The 22062-nt window shown below is 42.5% G+C and overlaps 1 protein-coding gene across 1 annotated transcript in view; it reads left to right on the forward strand.

The window, feature by feature from the left end:
* ptchd4 (patched domain containing 4) overlaps nt 1–14020 on the forward strand; it is a 105329-nt gene extending 91309 nt beyond the window's left edge. The window contains exon 3 of the mRNA XM_068018016.1: nt 12384–14020. Within this exon, the coding sequence (XP_067874117.1) occupies nt 12384–14020 (1637 nt within the window). The remainder of the gene's footprint in view (nt 1–12383) is intronic.
* Nucleotides 14021–22062: the final 8042 nt, after the last annotated feature.

Raw genomic sequence — 22062 nt, forward strand, 5'->3', positions numbered from 1 at the left:
CAGCAAATGCTTGGAAACACCACCACCTGCAAGTTCCCCTCCAAGTCACACACCATCCTGACTTGGAACTGTATCGCTGTTCCTTCACTGTCGCTGGGTCAAAATCCTGGAACTCCCTTCCTAACAGCACTGTGGGTGTACCTACCCCACATGGACTGCAGCGGTTCAAGAAGGCAGCTCACCACCACCTTCTCAAGGTAAAAGTCTCTCACATTAGCCTCTGTTACGAAACACATGGTCTCCTCCCTGTTGTGACCACACAATAGGCTAGGATATGGCTACTTCACACCTTCTTTGTTTCAGAAGAACCCATTCAATTCAGGAATGTCTCTTGATGGTTTCAGGATGGGTATAATTGACAACTCCTAGCCTGGAGTGTATCCTTTTGTCCTTAACAGACAATGAGTCAGTTCGAATATGCAGGCCAAGTCAACTGACCTTTGGTGGCCATTTTGCAGCACATTGTCCATTTTTTAAAGCTCTTCAGTTTGATTCTATATTTTCATCGCTGCACTTCTCGTAAATGTGATAGCTGCCATTTTGGACCTTCCTGTTCTATTTAATGCCTTCTCTTAAACACACACAGCTGAACATGCATTCAGCAGCATGAAGACTTCCTCACCCACACTATTTAAAGGGACTTGCAGGTCAGTTGCTGATTACATTCTGTGGGCTCTGTTTAAGTTTGTGAAGGTGCTGGGTGTTTTGAGGAGTTGCCTACAGTTAGTTAAGTCTGTAGGGACTGGTGCTGCATGTGGGGAAGACATTGTCTGTGACTGCAAGGGCTCTTAGCACCCCACTTGCTGCTGGAAATGGGGACTATAGTAGCAGTCCCCTTTGGGCTGCTGCATGAGAAGGAGATGGTGCAGAGGTACCAAGTAAGAGGACAAGCTGCTCACAGAGGAAGGAGGAGGAGAAGGAGAAGCAGTCTCAGCAGGATGCCTTATCAATCTAGCGTCTTCCGGGAGTACTTCTACATACATCCATGCCAGGTGTTCAACATTTTTGCTTTACAAAGAAGGTGCTCACAGCACTCTGCCACCTTGGAACCAGTCCTGCAGCCTCAGAGCTGGACAAGGACAGCAATACTATTGGCTCTGAAGGTGATCATGGCTCTGAATTTCTTCATATTGGGATCCTTCCAGGCTGGAACAGGTGAAATCTCCCAGTTCATCATCCATCTCTGCATTAGCAAGGTGACAGAGGCTCTTTATGCCAAGATAGGGAACTTCATTGTCTTCTCTCTGATGCCCTTGCCTTGCCCTCCACAACCCGACTTCATATGGCCAGGATTCATATAGATATTTCCATGCTACCACAAAAAACATCAATAAGCAGACAATTGTAATGCTGAAGCAATGGTTTTGCTGTCTTGACTGTGCTGGAGGAGCCCTCCAATACTCACTGTCTGTCCCAATTCATGGAAGTTTGCTGCATCCTCCACAATCTGGCCATCATGAGGGCACACCCATTGCCACCAGGGTTTTGGTGACCACCTCAGAGGGAAGGGAGGAAGAAAGGAGGAGGCAGCTGTATGTCTGCATTCTGTTAGTGCATCAGTTAACTCCAGTTCCCGTGAATACAATATCAGAATTCCATTGGACGACAGTCCCACACCGTACCATCACTCAGTTATGGACCAACACAGCGTCCTCTTGGCCACAGTTCTGAAATAAAAGCCATCACAAAACAACCATTCCAAACCAACTATATCCAACAAAACATCCAATGTACAATACTCGACTAATCACCCTTGTGCATTCCCTTAGTGTCTGTCTGCAGATGCCTTTGCCTAGCCTACTGCTCATACACAATGCCACCCCACTGGATGCATGGCTGGCGGAAGGCAGCTGACTTTAGGTGCAGGAGACTGCAGATGGCCTTTCAGAATGACTTTAAGCAAATCTGGGCCTTAAGGGCCCGGCTTGAGACTGCACCACCTGCATGGGTGGCAGTAGTCTGGGCTGTCTGGCTGAGAGGCAGCAGCATGGGCACTGATGGAGTGGCAGTGGTGGGAGGATGATTGATGTCATCCTGAGACAAGACAGCAGGTTCATGCTCCACAGAGCAATTGTCACTCCCCCGGGCTGGCACCTCAGCAATTCTACGAGTTTACATGACAACAAGCTAAGATTCCATGACTTCCACTGTGGCACCAGGACGTTGGGTGGCTTCTGCTTGTGCTGCAATGGAAGTTGATACATCCACCGTCAGGCGCTGCATCATGGTCGGATACACAAATGTTCTTCTGGAGTTGGCCTCCACTTCCACTCTGGAAAGGATGGGCTTCAAGCTCTGCACAAAGCCCTGCGCCATGTTGAAGGCCGACTCCTCTATTCTCCTTTGACAGTGACTGCAGGTCTTCTGAGGCCTATCAATCCACCAAGCATTTCTGTGTGCATGCCCATCAGCCTTTTTCTATACCCTGACCTATCAAAGTCTTCATCTGGGTTCTCTGCAGCAGAGCTTGTGCGTAACCTCAACCTCGGGGGAGCTGACACCCAGGCTATCCTGTCTCCCAGCCCCATGGAGACGAGCTTGGCAGGTGGGGGCGGGGCGGCGGGGGGGTGGGTGATGGGCAGCTGGGAAAATATTAGGGAGCTGCGTAGGGATGGCTCCCCATTGTATTCTCGCTGCTGAGGAACTTTTCCCACGGGCGGGCTGGTAACAGGATCAGCTGCCCACTCCATGGAGGTGGGCAGCCAATGTGGATAAGGCCCCAATTAGGAACGATTTTGCATCGTCGCTCGAATTGTCCCAGGAGCAGAGCGGCCTCCCGCTGAGTGTAGAGACCACACCAGCTCATTGGGGTCAGCCTCCCTGCAGCAGGCCAGGGGGCCCTGGAAGCTGGATGCTCCATGCCGCAAAGACAGAGCCACATTGATAAAAGGCCACAATCATGGCCATGTCCAATCCTGCAGAGGGATTACCCCTTCATCCTGATTTCCCTACTAACTTTGGGAGTCTTCAGTGCAGCCCTTCTGTGTTGGCCAGCAAGGGCACCTCCATGTTGAGGCACCCTCGTAGTCCCTGACTTGCCTCAGCAGCGCCCACCTCTTCCGGTGGGGCTGTTGAGGCTGCAGAGCTCCCAACCCTCTGATTGAACCTCCGGTCTCAGGGGGCCACCCACGGAGGCGGAGGCAGCCAATTAGAAGGCTTCCTTTCAGAAGATTGCAACCCTGGAATCGCTGTCAGCAAGTGTGGCTTGGGACCCCCACTTGGTCCTGACGTCGAGGTCCTGAAACCCTCGGGAAAACCCAGCCCACCATGTGCCGATCACATCTCCAAACAACCCTCTAAAGATCGTGCAGTGCCAGTATCTGAGTTGGTGGCTGTGAGCGTGACATTGAGTGATGGAGTTTCTTCTTCATCAGTCCCTTGTTCCACAAGGACTTCATCCTCCTGCACCACTGCCTTGTCAAATGGCAGTTCTTGGATACCTGAAAACATAAAGGGAGAAGGGTATGTTTGGAGTGAGGGAATGTGGGAAAAGCAAGAGGTGCATGCTTGCACAATCTGCAGCTTGTAAATCACAAGGGATTGAGGATGAGGAGTGGGATGTGAGAAGGTGGATTAGGTAGGAATATATCATCATTCTCAATATTTTCAGCTCCACAACTGGCTACGGCCTCAATCATGTCCACAGCAATGATTTCCAGTATCATCTTCTCCATCAGGATGAAAACATGCAGCCGTGCCTGTCCCTGCTGGTTAGCTCCTGCTGCCTCCGATTATTGGCCATCTTTTCCTGCAAGAGAGAGGGAACTGAAGGTGGTGTAGTGTTTGGGTGATATGCCTGCCACAGCTGAATAGCTGGCTGTGTGTGCACGTTGTGAAATGAGAGTGTGCCACTTGCAGCAGTGCTAAGTCTGCGAGGGTGCGGTAGTATCTGCCTAGAGGGCCTCTTGACCCCCTGAGGGAAGAGTATCTTTCTCCCCCTGCACCAAGGCTCCAGCACTACACTGGAATTGGGAATGCGCTGGCCTGCTGTGCCATTTCTCAAGGTTATTCCTAGTCTTTAACTTCTCTTTCACCAATTCCAGCCCCTGCTGCAGCCAGAGTGCACCTTATCTTTAAGAGGTGTTTGCTGACTTTAATTAGTGCAGGTTCTACTTAAGTGGTGCTAGCCTCACACAAACTGGGTCGCCCTGCTGAGGCATACAGCCACTCAACTGCGCATTCAGCACTGGACTACTTGTGACAATCATTATAATTAGCAGGCAGCACGAAGTTTCATGCTGCCTGTAGTATAAGGACCTGAAAGGATGCTAGCTAGAGAGGCAAGTGGAGAGTGTAGATAGAAATGTGTAAATAAAAGAGTTCTTAGTTGACCTTATCCAGACTCTGAGACTTTGTCAATAGTTCTCTAGCTATGCCCTAGTAGCTACCACTACAACAACAACACACAACATTGCCTGTAATACTTTGGATGCATTGCCAGACTTCAGGGGCTATCCAAGTTTGCCACCATAAATCCTATTCTGCCGAATTATTAGAATATAAAGAAAAATAAATCAAGTAACTATCAGCACTGGGTTTCAGAATGATAGAAAGCATTGCTCTAAATACAACATGACCCACAAACACCGAATGATAAGTTGCATCAATGAAAAATGAGTTATAGTCACTGATGGTCTAGAAAGGAATTGCATAAGAATTTCCTGGGTTCTTTCATTTGCCTATCTATTAGAATAGAAATTCGCAAAGAAACTCATGTAAAACACAGTTATGCACTGTGATACATGGATATTAGAATGGAGCTTTAAAAAGCCAGTTTTGACTGACAATTGCAGCAGCAGGCTGGGGAAGCAGTAGGTAAGAAAGGAACTGTGAAATAAAAGCAGAGATTGCTGGAAATACTCAACAGGTCTGGCAGCATCTGTGGAGAGTGAAATAGATTTAGTGTTTCAGGTCAGTGACCCTTTGTCAGAACTTATCACCGCTATGTCACCCACAAGCCATCCATTGACATAATTTTCTTCCCCAAAGAAATCAGTGAATATATTATGACAACTCCCAGTGTATCTGTTACTGATGGGAGATGCCCCACACATTGTCACAGATAATCTGTACATTCAGGGAGTGGAAAGCCTATCCATTGAAAGTAAATACGAATATAAGAATTAGGAGTAGGAGTAGATTATATGGCCCCCTGAGCCTGCTCCACCATGCAATACGATCATGGCTGATCTTCTGCCTTAACTCCACTTTCCCGCCTGCTCCCTATTTCCCTTGATTCCCTGAAAGACCAAATATCTGTCTATCTCATCCTTAAATATATTCAACGTTGGAGCACCCACAACCCTCTGGGGTACAGAATTCCAAAGATTTACAACCCTCTGAGTGAAGAAATTTCTCCTCATCTCAGTCCTAAATGATTGGCCCCTTATCCTGAGTCTGTGTCCCCATGTTCAAGATTACTCACCCAGGGAAACCATGGCCCTTCAGAATCTTGTATGTTTCAATGAGATCACCTCTCATTCTTCTAAACTCCAAAGATAAACCTCTCATCCCAGGAACCAATCTAGTGAACCTTCACTGGACCATCCTTCCTTAGGCATGGAAACCAAAACTACGCACAGTATTTGAGATGTGGTCTCACCAAAGCCCTGTACAATTGTAACAAACGTCCTTATTCTTGTACTCCAAATCCCCTTGCAATAAAGGCTAACATGCCATTTGCCTTCCTAATTGCTTGCTGTACCTGCATGCTAACTTGCTGTGTTCCTTGTACAAGCACACCCAAGTCACTCTGAACATCAACATTTAGATGTTTCACACTATTAAAACAAATTCTGCTTTTCTATTCCTATGACCAAAATGAACAACCTCACACTTCTCCACATTTTGCTCCATCTACCACCTTGTTGTTCACTCACTTAACCTATTAATATCCCTTTGCAGCCTCCTTGTGTCCTCCTCACAGCTTGCATTCTACCTGGCTTTGGATTGTCAGAAAACTTAGATATGTTACTCTTAGTCTCTTTGTCTAAGTCTTTAATATAGATTGTAAATAGCTGAGGCCCCAGCACTGATCCTTGTGGTACTCCACTAGTTACAGCCTGCCAACTTGAAAGCGTCCTGTTTAACCCTACTCGTCTTCCTACCCAATAACCAATCCTCTAGGTTGCTAATATATTACCCCCAACTCGATGAGCATATTAGACCTCTAATATCGAGTTTATCGAATGCCTTTCGCAAATCTATGTATACTACATCTGCTGGTTCTACTTTATCTACCCTGCTAGTTGCATCTTCAAAAAAACTCAAATAAATTTGTCAAATAGGATTCCCTTTTCGCAAAATCATGTTGAATTTTTCTGATCATACTATTATTTTCTAAGTGCATTGTTAAAGCTTCCTTAATAATAGATTCCAGCACTTCCCGATGACTGATGTCAGGTTAATTGGCCTGTAGTTCCTGGTTTTCTCTCTCCTTCCTTTCTTGAATAGTGGTGTTACATTTGCTAACTTCCAATCCATTGGGACAGGTCTAGAATCTATGGAATTTTGGAAAATCATAAACAGTGCATCCACTATCTCTGCAACTATCTCTTTTAGAATCCGAGGATGTAGACTATCAGGTCCTGGGGAATTGTCAGCCTTTAGTCCCTTAAGTTTCTCCAATACTTTTTCTCTGCTGATATTAATAACCTTAAGTTCCTCACTCTTATTAGCCTCTTGGTTGCCCTCTATTTCTGGTATATAATTTATGTCTTCTACTATGAAGATGAACATAAAATATTTCCTCATTCCCCATGATAATTTCTCCTGTCTCTGCTTCTAAGGACCAACATTTATTTTACATACTCTCCTTTTTATAGAAGCTCTTACAAACTGTTTTCATATTCCTGGCTAGTTTACTTGCATATTTTTTTTTGTGTTTTATCAACATTTTAGTGGCTCTTTACTGGTTTCTAAAACACTCCCAATCCTCAAGTTTACTTCTATTCTTTGCAGCATTATAAGCCTCTTCTTTTAATTTAATACTGTCCTTAACATCCCTAGTAAGCCTCAGATGGATCTTTCTTGTTGATTTTTTGTTTTTTAATGGAATGTTTTTTTGGTGAACATTTTGAATTTTCTTTAAAATGTTTCCTACTGCTTATTTACTGCCATACTTCTTAGTCTATTTACCTAAGCAACCTTAGCCAACTGTCCCCTCATATCTATGTGATTGGCTTTGTTTAAGTTTAAGATTCTTGTTTGGGACTGAAGTATGTCGCTTTTAAACATAATATGAAATTCAATTGCATTATGATCACTTTTTCCCAGTGGATCTTTTACTATGAGATTACTAATTATCCCTGCCCCACTGCACAATACTAGATCTAAAATAGCCCTATCTCTAGTTGGTTCCACAACATATTCTTCCTGGAAACTGTCAAGAAAGCATTCTGCAAACTCATGTTTCAGACTGCCTTTGCCAATTTGATTGGTCCAGCCTATATGAAGATTAAAGTCCCCCACAATTATTATATCGCCTTTGTTACAAGTTCCAGTCATATCTTGCTTAATTCTCTGTCCAACGGTTGGGGGCCTATAAACTACTCCCACCAACATTTTCTGACCCTTGCTCTTCCTAATCTCCACCTATACTGATTCTCCTTCCTGATCTTTTGAGCCAAGATCTTTTCTCACTAATGTCCTGATGTCATCCTTTACTATCAGGGCTACTCCTTTTCCTTTTCCATTCTGTGTTATTGAAATGTTGTGCATCCTGGAATATTTATTTCCCAACCTTGGTCACCTTGCAACCCAGTCTCTGTATTGGTGCTTGGATCTAAACCATTTATCTCTATTTGTACCACTAGTTCATCCACTTTATTGCAAATGCTTCGAACATTCAAATGCGTTTAATTTTATTTTGTTACTACTATTCTTTACATAGACCTTACTCGTTGATACATTTTACCCTTCCTGTCCCACTCTGCTTTTCTTTATGCAGATCGCTACACTGTTCTATTGCCTCGACTTTTCTCTTTAGATTTCTAAATCTCCATTCACATGACTGCTCCCTTCCCTTTTTTAGTTTCAAGCCCTATCCACAGCCTTAGTTATATGATTTGCCAGGACACTGAGCCCATCCCAACGGAATAGGTCCCTCTTTCCAAAGTGCTGGTGCCAGTGTCCCTTGAATCGAAACCTTTTCATCCCACATCACTCCTTGAGCCACGCGTTTAATTCTCTAATCTGCTTGATCCTATGCCAATTGGCACATGGCTCAGGTAACAATCCAGAGATTACCGTATTTGAGGTTCTATATTTTAGTTTGGACCCTAACTCCTCAAACTCTCTCAGCAGAACATCATTCCTAGTTCTGCCTATATTGTTATTTCCTATGTGGACCACGACAATTCAATCCTCCCCCTCCCGTTCCAAATTTGTCTCCAGCCATGAGGAGATGTCCTTAACCCTGGCACTGGGCAGGCAACACAACATTCGGAACTCCTGGTCATAGCTACAGAGAACAGTATCTATATCCCTCACTATATTGTCCCCTATCACCACCACATTCCTTTTCACTCCCCCCATTTGAATGGCACCCTGCACCATGGTGCTAAGGTCAGTTTACTCATCCACCTGCAGTCGTTGTTCTCATCCCCACAGGTGGAAAGTACTTAGTACCTGTTGGCCAAAGTCAAGGGCCAAGGCTCCTCCATCTCTACGTCCTGGATTCCCATACCTGCCTGACTCACAGTTCATACCCTCCTGTTCCTAACCATTGGCTAACTCTCAAGTTCTTCTTAACCGAAGGGGTGTGACTGCCTCCTGGAACAAAGTGTCCAGGTAACCTTTCCCCTCCGTGATGCCCCACAATGTCTAACAACTCAGACTTCAGCTGCAGCCACTTACCTCAAATATGTTTGTCTGGGACAGCAATACATTCCACAAACTCCCACACCAGCTGCCCTACCATGTCTGTCTAACCTTATAAATGTTTTTTATTAGTTAACTAGTTACTAATTTATTAAAGTAAAGTAATAGCAAGTTAAAGTCTCCTAGCTTGAAGACAAACGAAGAACACTCACCAGCTACTGGAGGTAAACCAAAAAAAATAAAATGCAGCACCTCCTTCCCCCTCTACACTGAATTCCCACTTGTACCAAATTCACGACTTAGCACTTGGTTTATGAAACATTCTGTTCCCGGATCACTCTGTGTTCCACACTATCTTTTGAAAAAGTTGAGGGGATTTCTGTATGAGCTCAGAAAACAATGTCAGCACCATCGATCGTACCCTGAACCTTGGGACAACCAGCAAGATAATTAAATGAGCTCACTCAGAACCTGGCAGGCACATCGCTGGAAAGACCAAAATGAGCATTCAGGTGGATTGATTATGAGGCAGACAACCCATGTAAGCTGTCATCCATCCCATTTTGCTGCCACAAAATGATGAAATTACACTGTTATGACCAGGTGAGAAAGGCGTCTAGGAGTCTTTTACTGTCTTCACCTGGTCTTATTGTAACAGGGTTTAATTTTAAACACACTGTGTTTTGAGCTCCCTCTTTGTGAATCCTTGTTCACAGCTTTCCAATTATAAGGCAAAGAAATGAACACAAACAGGCCTTGTTAGGTTTAAAAAAGAAAAGTGGAATTTATTAAACCTTAAACTCTAATATGGTTAATGCCTACGGATATACAAAGCACCCACGCTAGCATGCATACGCGATACACACATGCAAATAGGGACAGAAAAGAACAGAAGAAAAATAAAATGGAGAGGTTTGAGGCAGTCTCTAAAGGGGGTTTCTTGTTACTGTTTCTGTGGTCCAGCTCACTGTCGAGTGTTTGATTGTAGACAGCTCTTACTTTTTTTGGTGCTCAGTATTCTTCTTAAACCTTGTTCACTGTAGGAGACTTTTCTCTCTTGATGTTCATATGTTTTCAATGGTTTCCAAAGCTGGTGAGGGCTAGATGAGAGCAGACAGAAGAGGGATGTTCTCAGTCCAGGAGCAAACAGCCTTCTGATTTCAAACACTCTGTGGCAAGTTCAAAATTCAAACAACTCCAACAGTCAGCCAGCCATGTGATCAAACCTGTCCGCCCTCATCTGTTTGTGTGTTCGGCCATCTTAGCAGTTAACCTGGAATGCTAGCCTTTCCACCTTCAACGTCTGGCAATCAAAAGTCCATTGTGGATTAAATGGGAGCAGGGAATAGCTCCTGTGTTCTTTGAAGTACCATCTGTGGATATTCTAGTGTCTCTCTCCAGCCAAAGTTTCCAATTGTTTTTTAAAGCAAGTTCTTTCTTCACCATCAGCAGTTTAAAATCAATGTTCATGTGGCTAAATTAATTTTCCTCATTCTTGGCAGGTGGGGGTTTGCCTGACAACACCAAAACCATTGTTGAACGTTTAGGCCACAACACTATACATACCGTAATTTTTAGCTCTTGGGACACAGCAATTGTCATTGTTTTAGTAAGGGTTTTGCTGGAGGAGTAATTAGTCATGTCATACAAGTTTTGCCTAATAGTATTGCTGTACAAACAGTTTATTAAACACTTGGCGAAGCACTTATTAAAATTATGCCATGTGACAAGCTTTGGATTGTCAGTAGGGAAAAGTACATGAGCAATATCTTTAAAAGTGCCTTAATTAGACCCTTATATCTCTATAATGCATTAGAATTCTTACTAATAGAATTGCACACTCTCGAAAAATGCTATGAAACATTTCTAACGGGAATTTCCATTTGTTCACATTTAGTTGTTACACTGGTAAGTTATAGCTTTCCTGTCATGCCAGTAAGAGACATTCAATCGAAATATCTAGGCTAATTTTAAGATTCATCTGTAATATCCCTCTGTAATAACATTATGGAACCTGCAGATCCCAGAATATGTGCAGCTATATCTGCTGTTGTGTGAATTTTTTTTAATTTCACATTTTAAAAACTCCTTTTCTGCATCTCCCAACCCAACCTTTCCCATTGATGTTTGATGCTTTGCTCTGTTCCCTTCCAACTGTCCCACACCCCCACCACACCATTGGCCCAACTCTGTATTTTACGATAAAATTGAGCCTTGCTCTTGGTCTTTTTGCCTCTTCTATCTTAAACTCTTATATCTTAAACATTGTTGGGTCTACTCCCAGTCTTTCTGCCTCAACCTCAAATAATCTGGGGAGGGGGAACCAATGGTAGGGGCGAGGTGGATGAGAAAGAGGAGAAGGCAGGAGATAGGAAATGGAAAAAGGAAAACATTGGGAGAGGACAGGGAGGTGAGAAAGAAAAGTGTGGAAAAGGGGGAGGTGCGAAAAGGAAGGAATGATTAAAGCAGTAGGAATATATCTTTTAAAATGTTTTGTGGCCATTTCTTCAGCGGCCTCTAACTTGCTCAGCAGGAGGCAGGAAGTTACTCAATGGGGTGAGTTGGTTGTCAGAAATTTGCTTAGCAGAGAGTAAACTTTCTGGGGAGGGAGGGCGGGGAGCAGAGGCCTAAAACATGCTCAGTGGCAGGGACAGGAAGCCAAAATTGGGGAATCAGTGGGGAATAAGAGGAAATTTGCTCAGCGGGGGGATTCTTTGGATTTCAAAAACTGGTATCAGTTGCTTTCCTATCTGATATAAACAGGCATCTACTGACATTTACGACCTGTCCTTCCACTTCCTCTGCTGAGCTTGAGGATTCATTTGAGGTATAATTTGGATTGCCACTGATAATTGGTACCCTATTGTTTCATAAAGTTAAATTGACAGCATTATCTAGAGGTACAGTATATTGGGGATTCTGTCCCCTCTCACCATTATTAATGTATTATAAACAGAGAGAGTTTGTAACATAAACATAAGTTTTATGAATCTGCACCCCTGCATACTGGGATTGCAAATCAGGAGTTTTGGCAGGCATATCAATGGGCCTCACAGGGCATCCAGCCAGTAGATCTCCTCCCTTTAAGTTCTCACAATTCACACCTGACATGTGTAGTCTGTATTAGAAGCTCAAGTTCCTAAAAATCTTCTCTATAATGTTGTAGAGATAAAGATGTGATGTACTATTATGTGTTACCTTGTGTATGAGCAGCTTTCCTTCACAAAAACCCAGGGTGAGACAACTTTATTTAAGTTTCATCCCTGTTCAGCTGAAGAGGAATTTGCACATTTCATTGTGTCACATGAAAACAAATCTGTTTCACACCATATTTTTCTACATTTTACTACAAAATAAGCAATTCACTTTTGCTAAACTAAAATGATATGGAAGAATTAGATTTTGTTGTGTCATTTAGTTCTTCCTGACCAAGCCTTGATAAGGCACATACTGACAGGAAACATTGTTAAGCAGGTGACACTAATGTTTATGATGCCCCTTGGAATGCTTGTACACACTGAATTGTCACATGATAACACTTTTGTTATTCTACTTTCTGTAAGGCCATGGAACTAAAGGAGTATTTGAGCTACTAGCTGGATGGCGGAGAACAAAAGAAGATCAGCCATTTAAGGAAAGAATAGCAGCTGCATATTCTGATGTGATGGTGTCCTACACAATGACGAGCTCTCTCTATATCATTACCTTCGGTATGGGTGCAAGCCCATTCACAAATGTTGAATCCGTTAAAATCTTTTGTCAAAACATGTGTGTCACTGTTCTAGTGAACTACTTCTATGTTGTTTCCTTTTATGGTTCATGCTTGGTCTTTGCTGGGCAACTGGAACAGAATCGCTATCACAGTATATTTTGCTGTCGTATTCCTTCACCTGAATACCTAGCTTCCAGGCCTGTCTGGTTTAAAACTATGATGAATGATGGATTTCAACAGTCTGGTTCTCATGAATGTGATCCATATCAAAAACATTTCATTCAGCGTTTTTTGAGGGAGCACTACACTGAATGGATCATTAATACATACGTCAAGCCTTTTGTTGTGTTGCTGTACCTGATTTATGTCTCATTTTCCTTTATGGGATGTTTACAAATTAGTAATGGATCAAATCTCATTAATTTGCTTGCAAGTGACTCACAAAGTGTTTCCTTTACAATAACCCAGCAAAAATACTTCAGCAACTACAGCCCAGTCATAGGTTTTTATATTTATGAGCCAATAGAATACTGGAATCTCACAATACAAGAAGACTTGCAAGTAATCAGCAGGGGTTTCATCAGAATATCATGGATTGAGCATTACTTACAGTATTTGAAAAAATTGAATGTTACAGTACTGACCAAAAGTGATTTCATCAATATTCTAGCTAACTCATTTCTAAAGCAACCAGAATTTCAAAACTACATGGATGATATCATTTTTTCAAAGACATCAGAGGAAGTAGACATCATTGCCTCCCGTGTCTACATGGTGGCTAGAACTGCAGAGAATATGAATGAAGAAATGATTGACTTACTGGAAACATTACGGAAACACTCCCTCATTTCTAGGATAAAGTATATAGTGTTCAATCCAACCTTTGTATTCATGGATCGATATAGCTCCTCTATCACTTCGCCAATCCTGAACTCCAGTGTTTGCGTCTTGATCATTCTAGTGCTGACTGTTTTTTTGGTTATCAATGCATTGGGTAATGTCTGGGTTATACTTAGCGTAACATCAATGGAGCTTGGTGTGGTTGGACTGATGACACTATGGAAAGTAGATATGGACAGCATCTCAATCTTGTGCCTTATCTACTCTTTGAACTATGCCATAGACCACTGTGCACCTCTGCTTTTTACATTTGTATTAGAAAAAGAGCGCACCAGAACTGAATGTATCAAAAACTCTTTAGAATGGAATGGAGCAGCCATCTTGCAGAGTAATATTTGTTTTCTTTTAGGGTTAATGCCTCTGGTTTTTGTGCCTTCAAATTTGACCTTCACACTGTTTAAGTGCTTACTTCTCGCAGTCACCTGTACACTGCTACATTGTTTTGTTATATTACCTGTCTTTCTAACATTTTTTCCTCCATCCAAGAAAAGACACAAGAAAAAGAAACGTACGGAAAGGAAAGAGGAAATTGAATGTGTGGAGATACGAGATAATTCAGGAATGGTTGATCACGTCACCACAGTTTGAACAGCTGAGCAAAATATCACTGGAAAAATCTGCATCAGAGCAGACCCACAGAACCACAGAACAAGTGGTTTGGCTCCTTGGTAAGGTCTGAGCTTACTTCAATCCTGACAGATTGTGCTGGCCAGTAGGTCAGATCTAAGGAAGCATGGGTGATTTGAAATGTTCTGTCATTAAACAGGAAATCAAGATAAGATTTCAAAAGAGCAAACTTGTTCCAAGGGTGCAATGAAAGCGAAATACTGAAATTAATTAGTAAATTGTCAATCATGATTTGAAGGCTTAAGAAAAAAATGACCATGTACTATTTCTTACCACCTTCTTTCTTTGGTAATTTCTTTCTTTGAACTGGAATGGAGAAATAATGGACAAATTGGGAAGAGTTGAATAGGAAAGGGGATATCTTTGCATGAACAAATGGACCATCACAGAGAATTGCTAATGACAAAAAGGCTAGTTATCAGAAAACATTCACAATATAAAGCCTTATGCACAGATATTTTTTTCCATATAGGTGTCAGAAGGTTTACCGTGTATTCTATAGAATTGGAATTAAATAGTAATTTTGGCCAAATACAGTTAACAATAGTAGGTAACAAAAAGCACTCTCTTCCCTCTTTTAAACAAGCCAAAGGGAGGTTAAGAATTGTAAGTGCACTTGATACACAATGTCTGTGAGAGAAAATCAGCCATTATTTTAGTACAGATTTTTAAAAACTGAAACCATAGATTTCTAACAGTGTATTCATTGTTGTGCAGTAACGGTACTATAAATTTCATCAAATGCATACATCTTGTTGCAGAAGTGATCTCCATAAACAGCTTTTACAGTGTGGTTTACTTATTAATTAATGAGTCTGGCAAAATAAGATGAAAATCTTATTTTATTGCTTGATATTCCATTGAAAATAATAATCTAAAAAGCTATTCCAAATTTTGAAGAAACTTTAAAGAAATAGTAACAATTGCTAAAAGCAAAAAGCTGCAGCTGTTGGAAATTTGAAGTAAAAGCAGAAAATTTTGGCAATACTCATCAGCTCACACAGGATATGTGAAGGGAATAGATGAACTTTTTTAATTCATTGACAAGATGTGGCAAGGCCAGCATTTATTTCCATCCCTATACAGCTGAGTAGCATGTTAGGTCATAGGAACACTAGAACGTAAAAAACAGGAGCAGGAGTAGACCATAGAGCCTGTTGAGCCCGCTGTGCCATGCAATAAGATCATGGCTGATCTTGGGCTACAACTCCACTTTTCTGCCCACTCTCCACATCCCTTGATTCCTGACAGACCATAAATCTGTTTATCTCAGTCTTAAATATATTCAATGATGGTGTATCCACAACCCTCTGGGGTAGAGAATTCCAAAACTTTACAACCTTTTAGTGAAGAAATTTCTCCTCATTTCATTCTTAAATGATTGGCCGGTTATCCTGAAATTGTGCCCCCTTGTTTTGGATTTCCCAGCCAGGAAAAACAATGGGCTGAACTTTTACAGCTCGTCGCCGATCTCAATACAGCGCGACGCACGTGTGAAATGTGTGAGATATTTAGCGCAGCGGCTCATTTACATGGAGGGGGCAGAGCACCCACCCCTGATGGCGTAGAGGGGGCAGGCGCTCCGTCCCCGGCAACGCGTCCGGCGCCACTACATGGGCGCTGGCGCCATTTTTAAAGGGCTTAAGGCCCTACCATATCATTTAAATTTTTAAAGCCACAGTTTTTAAAAAAATAAAATCAAACATTTATTCACAGTTCCAGTCCCCTCTCCCACCCCGCCAATGACTAATCAGTTTATGTTTTGCACTCTCGACCCCAAAAAAGTAAACTCTCGATTCCAATCTTTTGCCCCCTGAAATTTCTTTACTTTAACCTTCAACCCCTTCCCTACATCCCTTCCATTAATTGCATTAGTTTTTGCCATTTTCCACCTCCCCCTACATCCCCAAGAACTTCATTCCTCCCCCCTCCCCACCAGTGTGCCGCCTCGGGTCTCTGAATGGAGATCCAAAGGCGCAGGAGTTCCAGCAGTCGGCCGGAATATCAGAGCAGGACGGTTGTCACTGCAAGTAGGTCATTATTCATGTAATTTAAATTAATTAACATATTTTAATGCGGTCCCTGTTGCCAAGCGGTTGGGGGGGGGGGGGCGCCGCCACGAGGCCTCGCTACCGCTGGTAATATGGGGCTGGGCCTTCCGGGCGTCGCGGCCCGTGGCGGACCTCTCCCGGAGATATTTCCCAGGCCCCCCCGCCACGGCCCCCGACATAGGGGGGGTTGGTAAAATCCAGCCCAATTGGTGGAATGTTATGCACACCCCCATGGCAGGTTTGGAGGTGGAGAGAGCATAAAATCGGGTGGGATGGTGGCAGGGAGGAACCTCGCCACCATCCCACCTCCGCCAAAATTGAGGCCCTTAACTGAGTAATTAACCACCAATTAAGGGCTTCGTCCCACTGCAGCCGCAATTACCCATGTGGTGGGTGGCCCTACCTCCTTACGGGAAGCATGGCATGAAAAACCTTGTGGGCTGTTTCCCAGCTCCGGGGTGGGTTGGGTCCCTAGTTCAAAGGCCCTTAATTCCTGAATGAGGGACCCGGCATCGGGAAGGGGGGTGGGCTACTGAGGGCTACCCTCCTGCCCTTGCTGCTAATCTCCCTCCCCCGCCCCCCCCATGACCCCACCCCGTGAGACACCTCCCGCCCCAATCTACCTTAAACCTGGTTCAATCACTACTGCTCTGTGGCTGGTTACTGCAGCTACAGCAGCAGCCACTGCGTCTGTGGTGACGCTGAAGCTGCCGGCCTCTGATGGGCTGGCAGCTCTGCAAGGCCGGGACTTCCAGCGATGGGGGTCCTAAATTCTATGGAAGGCCCGTTACTAGCCGCTGTCCAGTTAATTGCCTGATTCGCACTAAATTTGATGGGCCTTCCATAAAAGAGGGAGTGTGGGGATCTTGGGGTCTCCTCCGACATCGAGTCCCCCGTTGCGAGCATGATTCCTCCCAATGTCTCAGTATCTACCCTGTCAAACACTTCATAATCTTGAATATTTCAATGAGATCACCTTGCATTCTTCTACACTCCAGAGACTATAGACCCAATTTACTCAGCATCTCATCATAAGACAACCCTCTCCTCTCAGGGACCAATCTAGTTAACCTTCACTGTACTGCCTCCAATGCACGTATGTCTTTCCTTAAATATGAAGACCAAGAGTGAACACTGTGTTCCAGGTGTGGTATCACCAAAGCCCTGTACAATTGTAGCAAAACTTCTTTATTCTTGTAATCAAATCCCCTTGCAATAAAGTCCAACATGCCATTTGCCTTCCTAATTGCTTGCTGTACCTGCATGCTAACTTTCTGTGTTCCTTGTACAGGTACACTGAAATCTCTCGGAACAATAGTTACAAGTATCCCGCCTTTTAAAAAATATTCTGCATATATATTCCGACAGCCAAAGTGAATAACCTTACCCTTCCCCACCTTACCAGCTTGTTGCCCACTCACTTAACTTGTCTATATCTCTTTGCAGCCTCTTTGTGTCCTCCTCACAGCTTGCATTCCCACCTCGCTTTGTATCATCAGTAAACTTAGATACATTACTCTCAGTCTCTTCATCTAAGTCATTAATATAGATTGTAAATAGCTGAGGTCCCAGCACTGATCCTTGCAGCACTCCACTAGTCACAGCCTGCCAACTTAAAAGTGCCCCATTTATCCCTACTCTCTGCTTCCTGTTTGTTAACCAATCCTCTACCTATGCTAATGTATTACTCCCACCCCCCCCCAAGTCCATGAGATGTTATCTTGTATATTAACCTTTTGTGTGGCACCTTACTGAATGCCTTTTGGAAATCTAAGAATATTACATCTACTGTTTCCCCTTTATCTACCCTACTAGTTACATCCTCAAAAAAAGCTCTAATAAATTTTCAAACAGGCTTTCCCTTTCATAAAAACATGTTGCCTTGTTCTAATCATACTATGCTTTTCTAAGTACATTGTTAATGCTTCCTTAGTAATAGATTCCAGCACACTCCCGACGACTGATGTCAGGCTAACAGGTCTGTAGTTCCCTGTTTCCCTCTCCCTCCTTCCTTGAATAGCATTGTTACATTTGCTGACTTCCAATCTGCTGGGATCGTTCCAGAATCTAGGGAATTTTGGAATATCCTAGCCAGCGCTTTTCTGCATCTACCTCTTTCAGAACCTTAGGATGTAGGCCATCAAGTCCAGGGGATTTGTCAGATTTTAGTCCCTTGAGTTTCTACAGTACTTTTTCTCTGCTGATATTAATTACCTTAATTTCCTCACTCTTATTAGCCCCTAGGTTACTGTCTATTTCTGGTATGTAATTTGTGTCTTCTGCTGTGAAGGCATGTGCACGCATTCAGATAAAGCAACTTCAATTTTTTTTACTACTATTCTTTGAATGGACCTTACATTATGCATTTATTACCATTAAACTCTCTATCCCTTCCTGTCCCAGTCAGCCTGTCTTTAACCGGATCGCTGTACTTTTCTATTGCATCAACTTTTATCTTTGGATTTCTAAATCTCCCTTCATCTGAACCCTCCTTCCCCCTGTTAGTTTAAAGCCATTTTTCCCTAATCTGACCATATTTGCTGGTGCACCCTTTGTTTGTATGCTCTATCCCTTTCTGTCACACTCTAGTTACCATTACTTGTATCGCTACCCTGCACTATTGTCTTGTCCTTTCTCTTTAACCTCTTTAACTTTCCAAATCACCCTCCTCCCCCACAATTTAGTTCAAAGCCCTCTCCACAACCCCAGTTATATGACTCGCCAGGACACTGGTCCCAGCACACTTCAGGTGAAGAGTGGCCCAATGGTGCAGCTCCCTCTTTCCCCATTTCAGAGGGCAGTTGAGAATCAACCACATCGCTGTAGGTATGGAGCCACATATAGGCCAGACTGGGTAAGGCCAAGAGATTTCCTTCCTGAAAAACATTAGTAAACCAGATGAGCTTTCATGACAACCTGATTGTTTCATCAACACCATCACTCACTTTTTTAGAAGTTATTCCAGATTTATTTAATTAACTGCATTTAAATTCCCAAGCTGCTATATTGGGATTTAAACTTACATCTGTGGATCATTCGGTCAAATTTCTGGGTTGCTAGACCAGCAACATAACCACTATGCTACCGTACCCCTAATGGATAAGGTAATTTTTCAAGAACTTTCATCAAAGGGTCCATTCGTTATGACTTTGTTTTTGGTGAAGGACCCATGCCAGCTATATTAACTCATGGGTTCTTTCTTTGTTTGGGATGAAGGATCCATGTTACTTCATCTGTTCGCTCCTGCTGAGTATTTGTAGCATTTCCACTTGTTCAAAACAATTGCGTTAAGAAATGCAAGCAAATAACTAAGTTATCTTGCAATAGATAATATTACTGTAAAGAATAAGACAGTGATAATCATCTCATACTCCTCTCTGATATGATGAAGTTTCACCTATACACCATCACAAACTGCTTACCTTGCGATTTATTAACATGTAGTTAAATTATTACTAATATATAATGAAAATGGGACCTCTGATTTTTCATTATTTAATCCGTGAGAAGCAAGGTTATGTGCTTCACTGGAAATCAATGCCTGTTACAATGTGCTTAATTGCTGTCTATGCTTTAGTTGAATTTTGCAGCTACATTTTTTTTAAAGTGTCCATTTCAGTTCCATTATAGAAAATAATCTCAGCACTGAAAATTTTTTGGCAAGTAGACAATAGATTATTTCAAGGCACATATTTCTTTCTCTTTTTAGTCATAAACTATGCATCTTTGCTAAACCAGTCAGTTCCTTAAAAAGTGAAGCCTGATAGTGAAATTTTGCTCTCCAATGTTATTGAACAAATTGTTTTCTCCCAGACCCATGCCCATCTCTCCTGAAATTTCCTGTTTGAATATCTCCAATCAAATTTCCATCCATCCCATAACATTGAAACATCCTTAATTAAAGTCACAAATTATATTCTCCATGATTGTGACCATAGTACATTATCTGTCCTTATTCTCCTTTACCTCTCTTCAGCCTTTGATACAGCCAACCAAACCATTCTTCTGCATTGCCTCTCCTCTGTTTTATAGCTCGGTAGGACTGCACTCATTTGGTTCCACTCATACCTATCCAATCATAGCCATAGCCCTGCAGTGTCACCTTGGAAAAACATAGAACATAAGCCATAGCAGCAGTCATAGACCATACGGCCCGTCAAGCCTGCTCCACCATTCAATATGATCATAACTGATCTTGGGTTTCAACTCCACTTTCTCATTCACTCCCCATATCCCTTGATTCCCTGAGACACCAAAAATCTGTCTATTCTAGCCTTAAATATATTCAATGATGGAGCAGCCACAACCCTCTGGGGTAGAGAATTTTTAAAATTCACAACTCTTTGAGTGAAGCAATTTCTCTCATCTCAGTCCTAAATGATCAGCCCCTTATCCTGAGACTGTGTGCCCGAGACTCCCAAGGATCAATCTTTAGTCTCTCCCTCTTCATCATATACTTACTGCCCGGGGCAATATCATCCACAGGCATGAAATTAGGCTCCACATGACACCTACCTCTACCACACCATCACCTCTCTCAACTTTTCCAAGGCCCATGTGATGTCGGACTGCTTGTCTGACAACCATTGTTGGATGAGCTGCAATTTACACCAGCTAAACTTTGGGAAAATCAAAACCATCATTTTAGACCTCCATGCCCCTGTCATTGACTTCATACGATGCACCAGTTATTGTTTTAGGCTGAACCAGACTGTTCACACCCTCAACATCCTATTCAATCGCAAGTTGAGTTTATGACCCCATATCCTCTTTATTATTAAGACCAACCATTCCCACTTCCATAACATACCCTTTATAAAGATTTGTGGAAGTTTATAGCACAGAAATAGGCAACTTGGCTCATCATGTATGTACCAGCTCTTTGCTAAAAAAAAACTAATCCTAACTAATCCTATTGCTCTGCTGTCCCCTTACCACTGTATCTTTCTCTGCTTTAAATGTTTATTTACTTTTCCTTTAAATAGATACAATGGTCACTCCCTCAACCACATTCTATGTACTAAGAATTCTTGTAACTTCTATCTTCACTTTTGAGGTGACAAATTTAAATTGATGAGTAGATAGAGCACATGTGCAACAAGTGCAGAGTTAGTTACAATGCAGAAGATACAAATGTACCGGAAGACACATCAAACATATAGCGGAGGGAGGCTAGCCCTGATAATAAAGGATTGAATAAAGAAAGTAGAGAGAAAATATTTTAGCTCAGAAAATCAAGATGTAGAATCAGTTTGGATGGAGCCAAGAAATAACAAGGGGCAGGAAACATTGGTGGAAGTAGTGTATAAGCTCCCTAACAGTAGTTGCTGAAATCAGGAAGTTAGAGGTGCATGTTACAAGAGTAGTACAGGAATCATGAGTGACTTTAATCATTGTATATACTGGGACAAACCAAATTTGCAGTAATAGTGTGGAGGGTGAGTTCATGGAATGCATTGAAGGTAGTTTTCTAGATCAGCATGTCAAGGAACCAACTAGGGAACAGGCTATTTTAAATCTAGTATTGTGCAATTAGCTATGGCTATAAGGTTAATTTACCATGTAGTAGAGGGACCTCTGAGGAAGAGTGATCATAATATCGTAGAATTTTACATTGAGTTTGAGAATGATTTAGTCATGTACGCAATGGGAGTCCTAAATCCGAACAAAGCAAACTACGTAGGTTATGAGTTGAGTTGGCCAAGGTCTTTTGGGAAACTAGATTCAAAGATCTAATGGTAGATAAGCAATGGGCAACATTTACAGAAGTAATTCATACTTCACAATGAATATACATTCCCTTATGTAATAAAACCCAATGGGAAAAGTGGTTCAATTGTGGCTCACAAGAGAAGTTAAAGATAATATTAGATTAAAGGAAGAGGCTTATAATGTTGCCAAAAAGAACAGTATGCCTGAGGATTAGGAGGCCTTTAGAATTTAGCATTAAAA

Source organism: Heterodontus francisci, chromosome 3, assembly GCF_036365525.1.
Source record: "Heterodontus francisci isolate sHetFra1 chromosome 3, sHetFra1.hap1, whole genome shotgun sequence".
NCBI lineage: Eukaryota > Metazoa > Chordata > Chondrichthyes > Heterodontiformes > Heterodontidae > Heterodontus > Heterodontus francisci.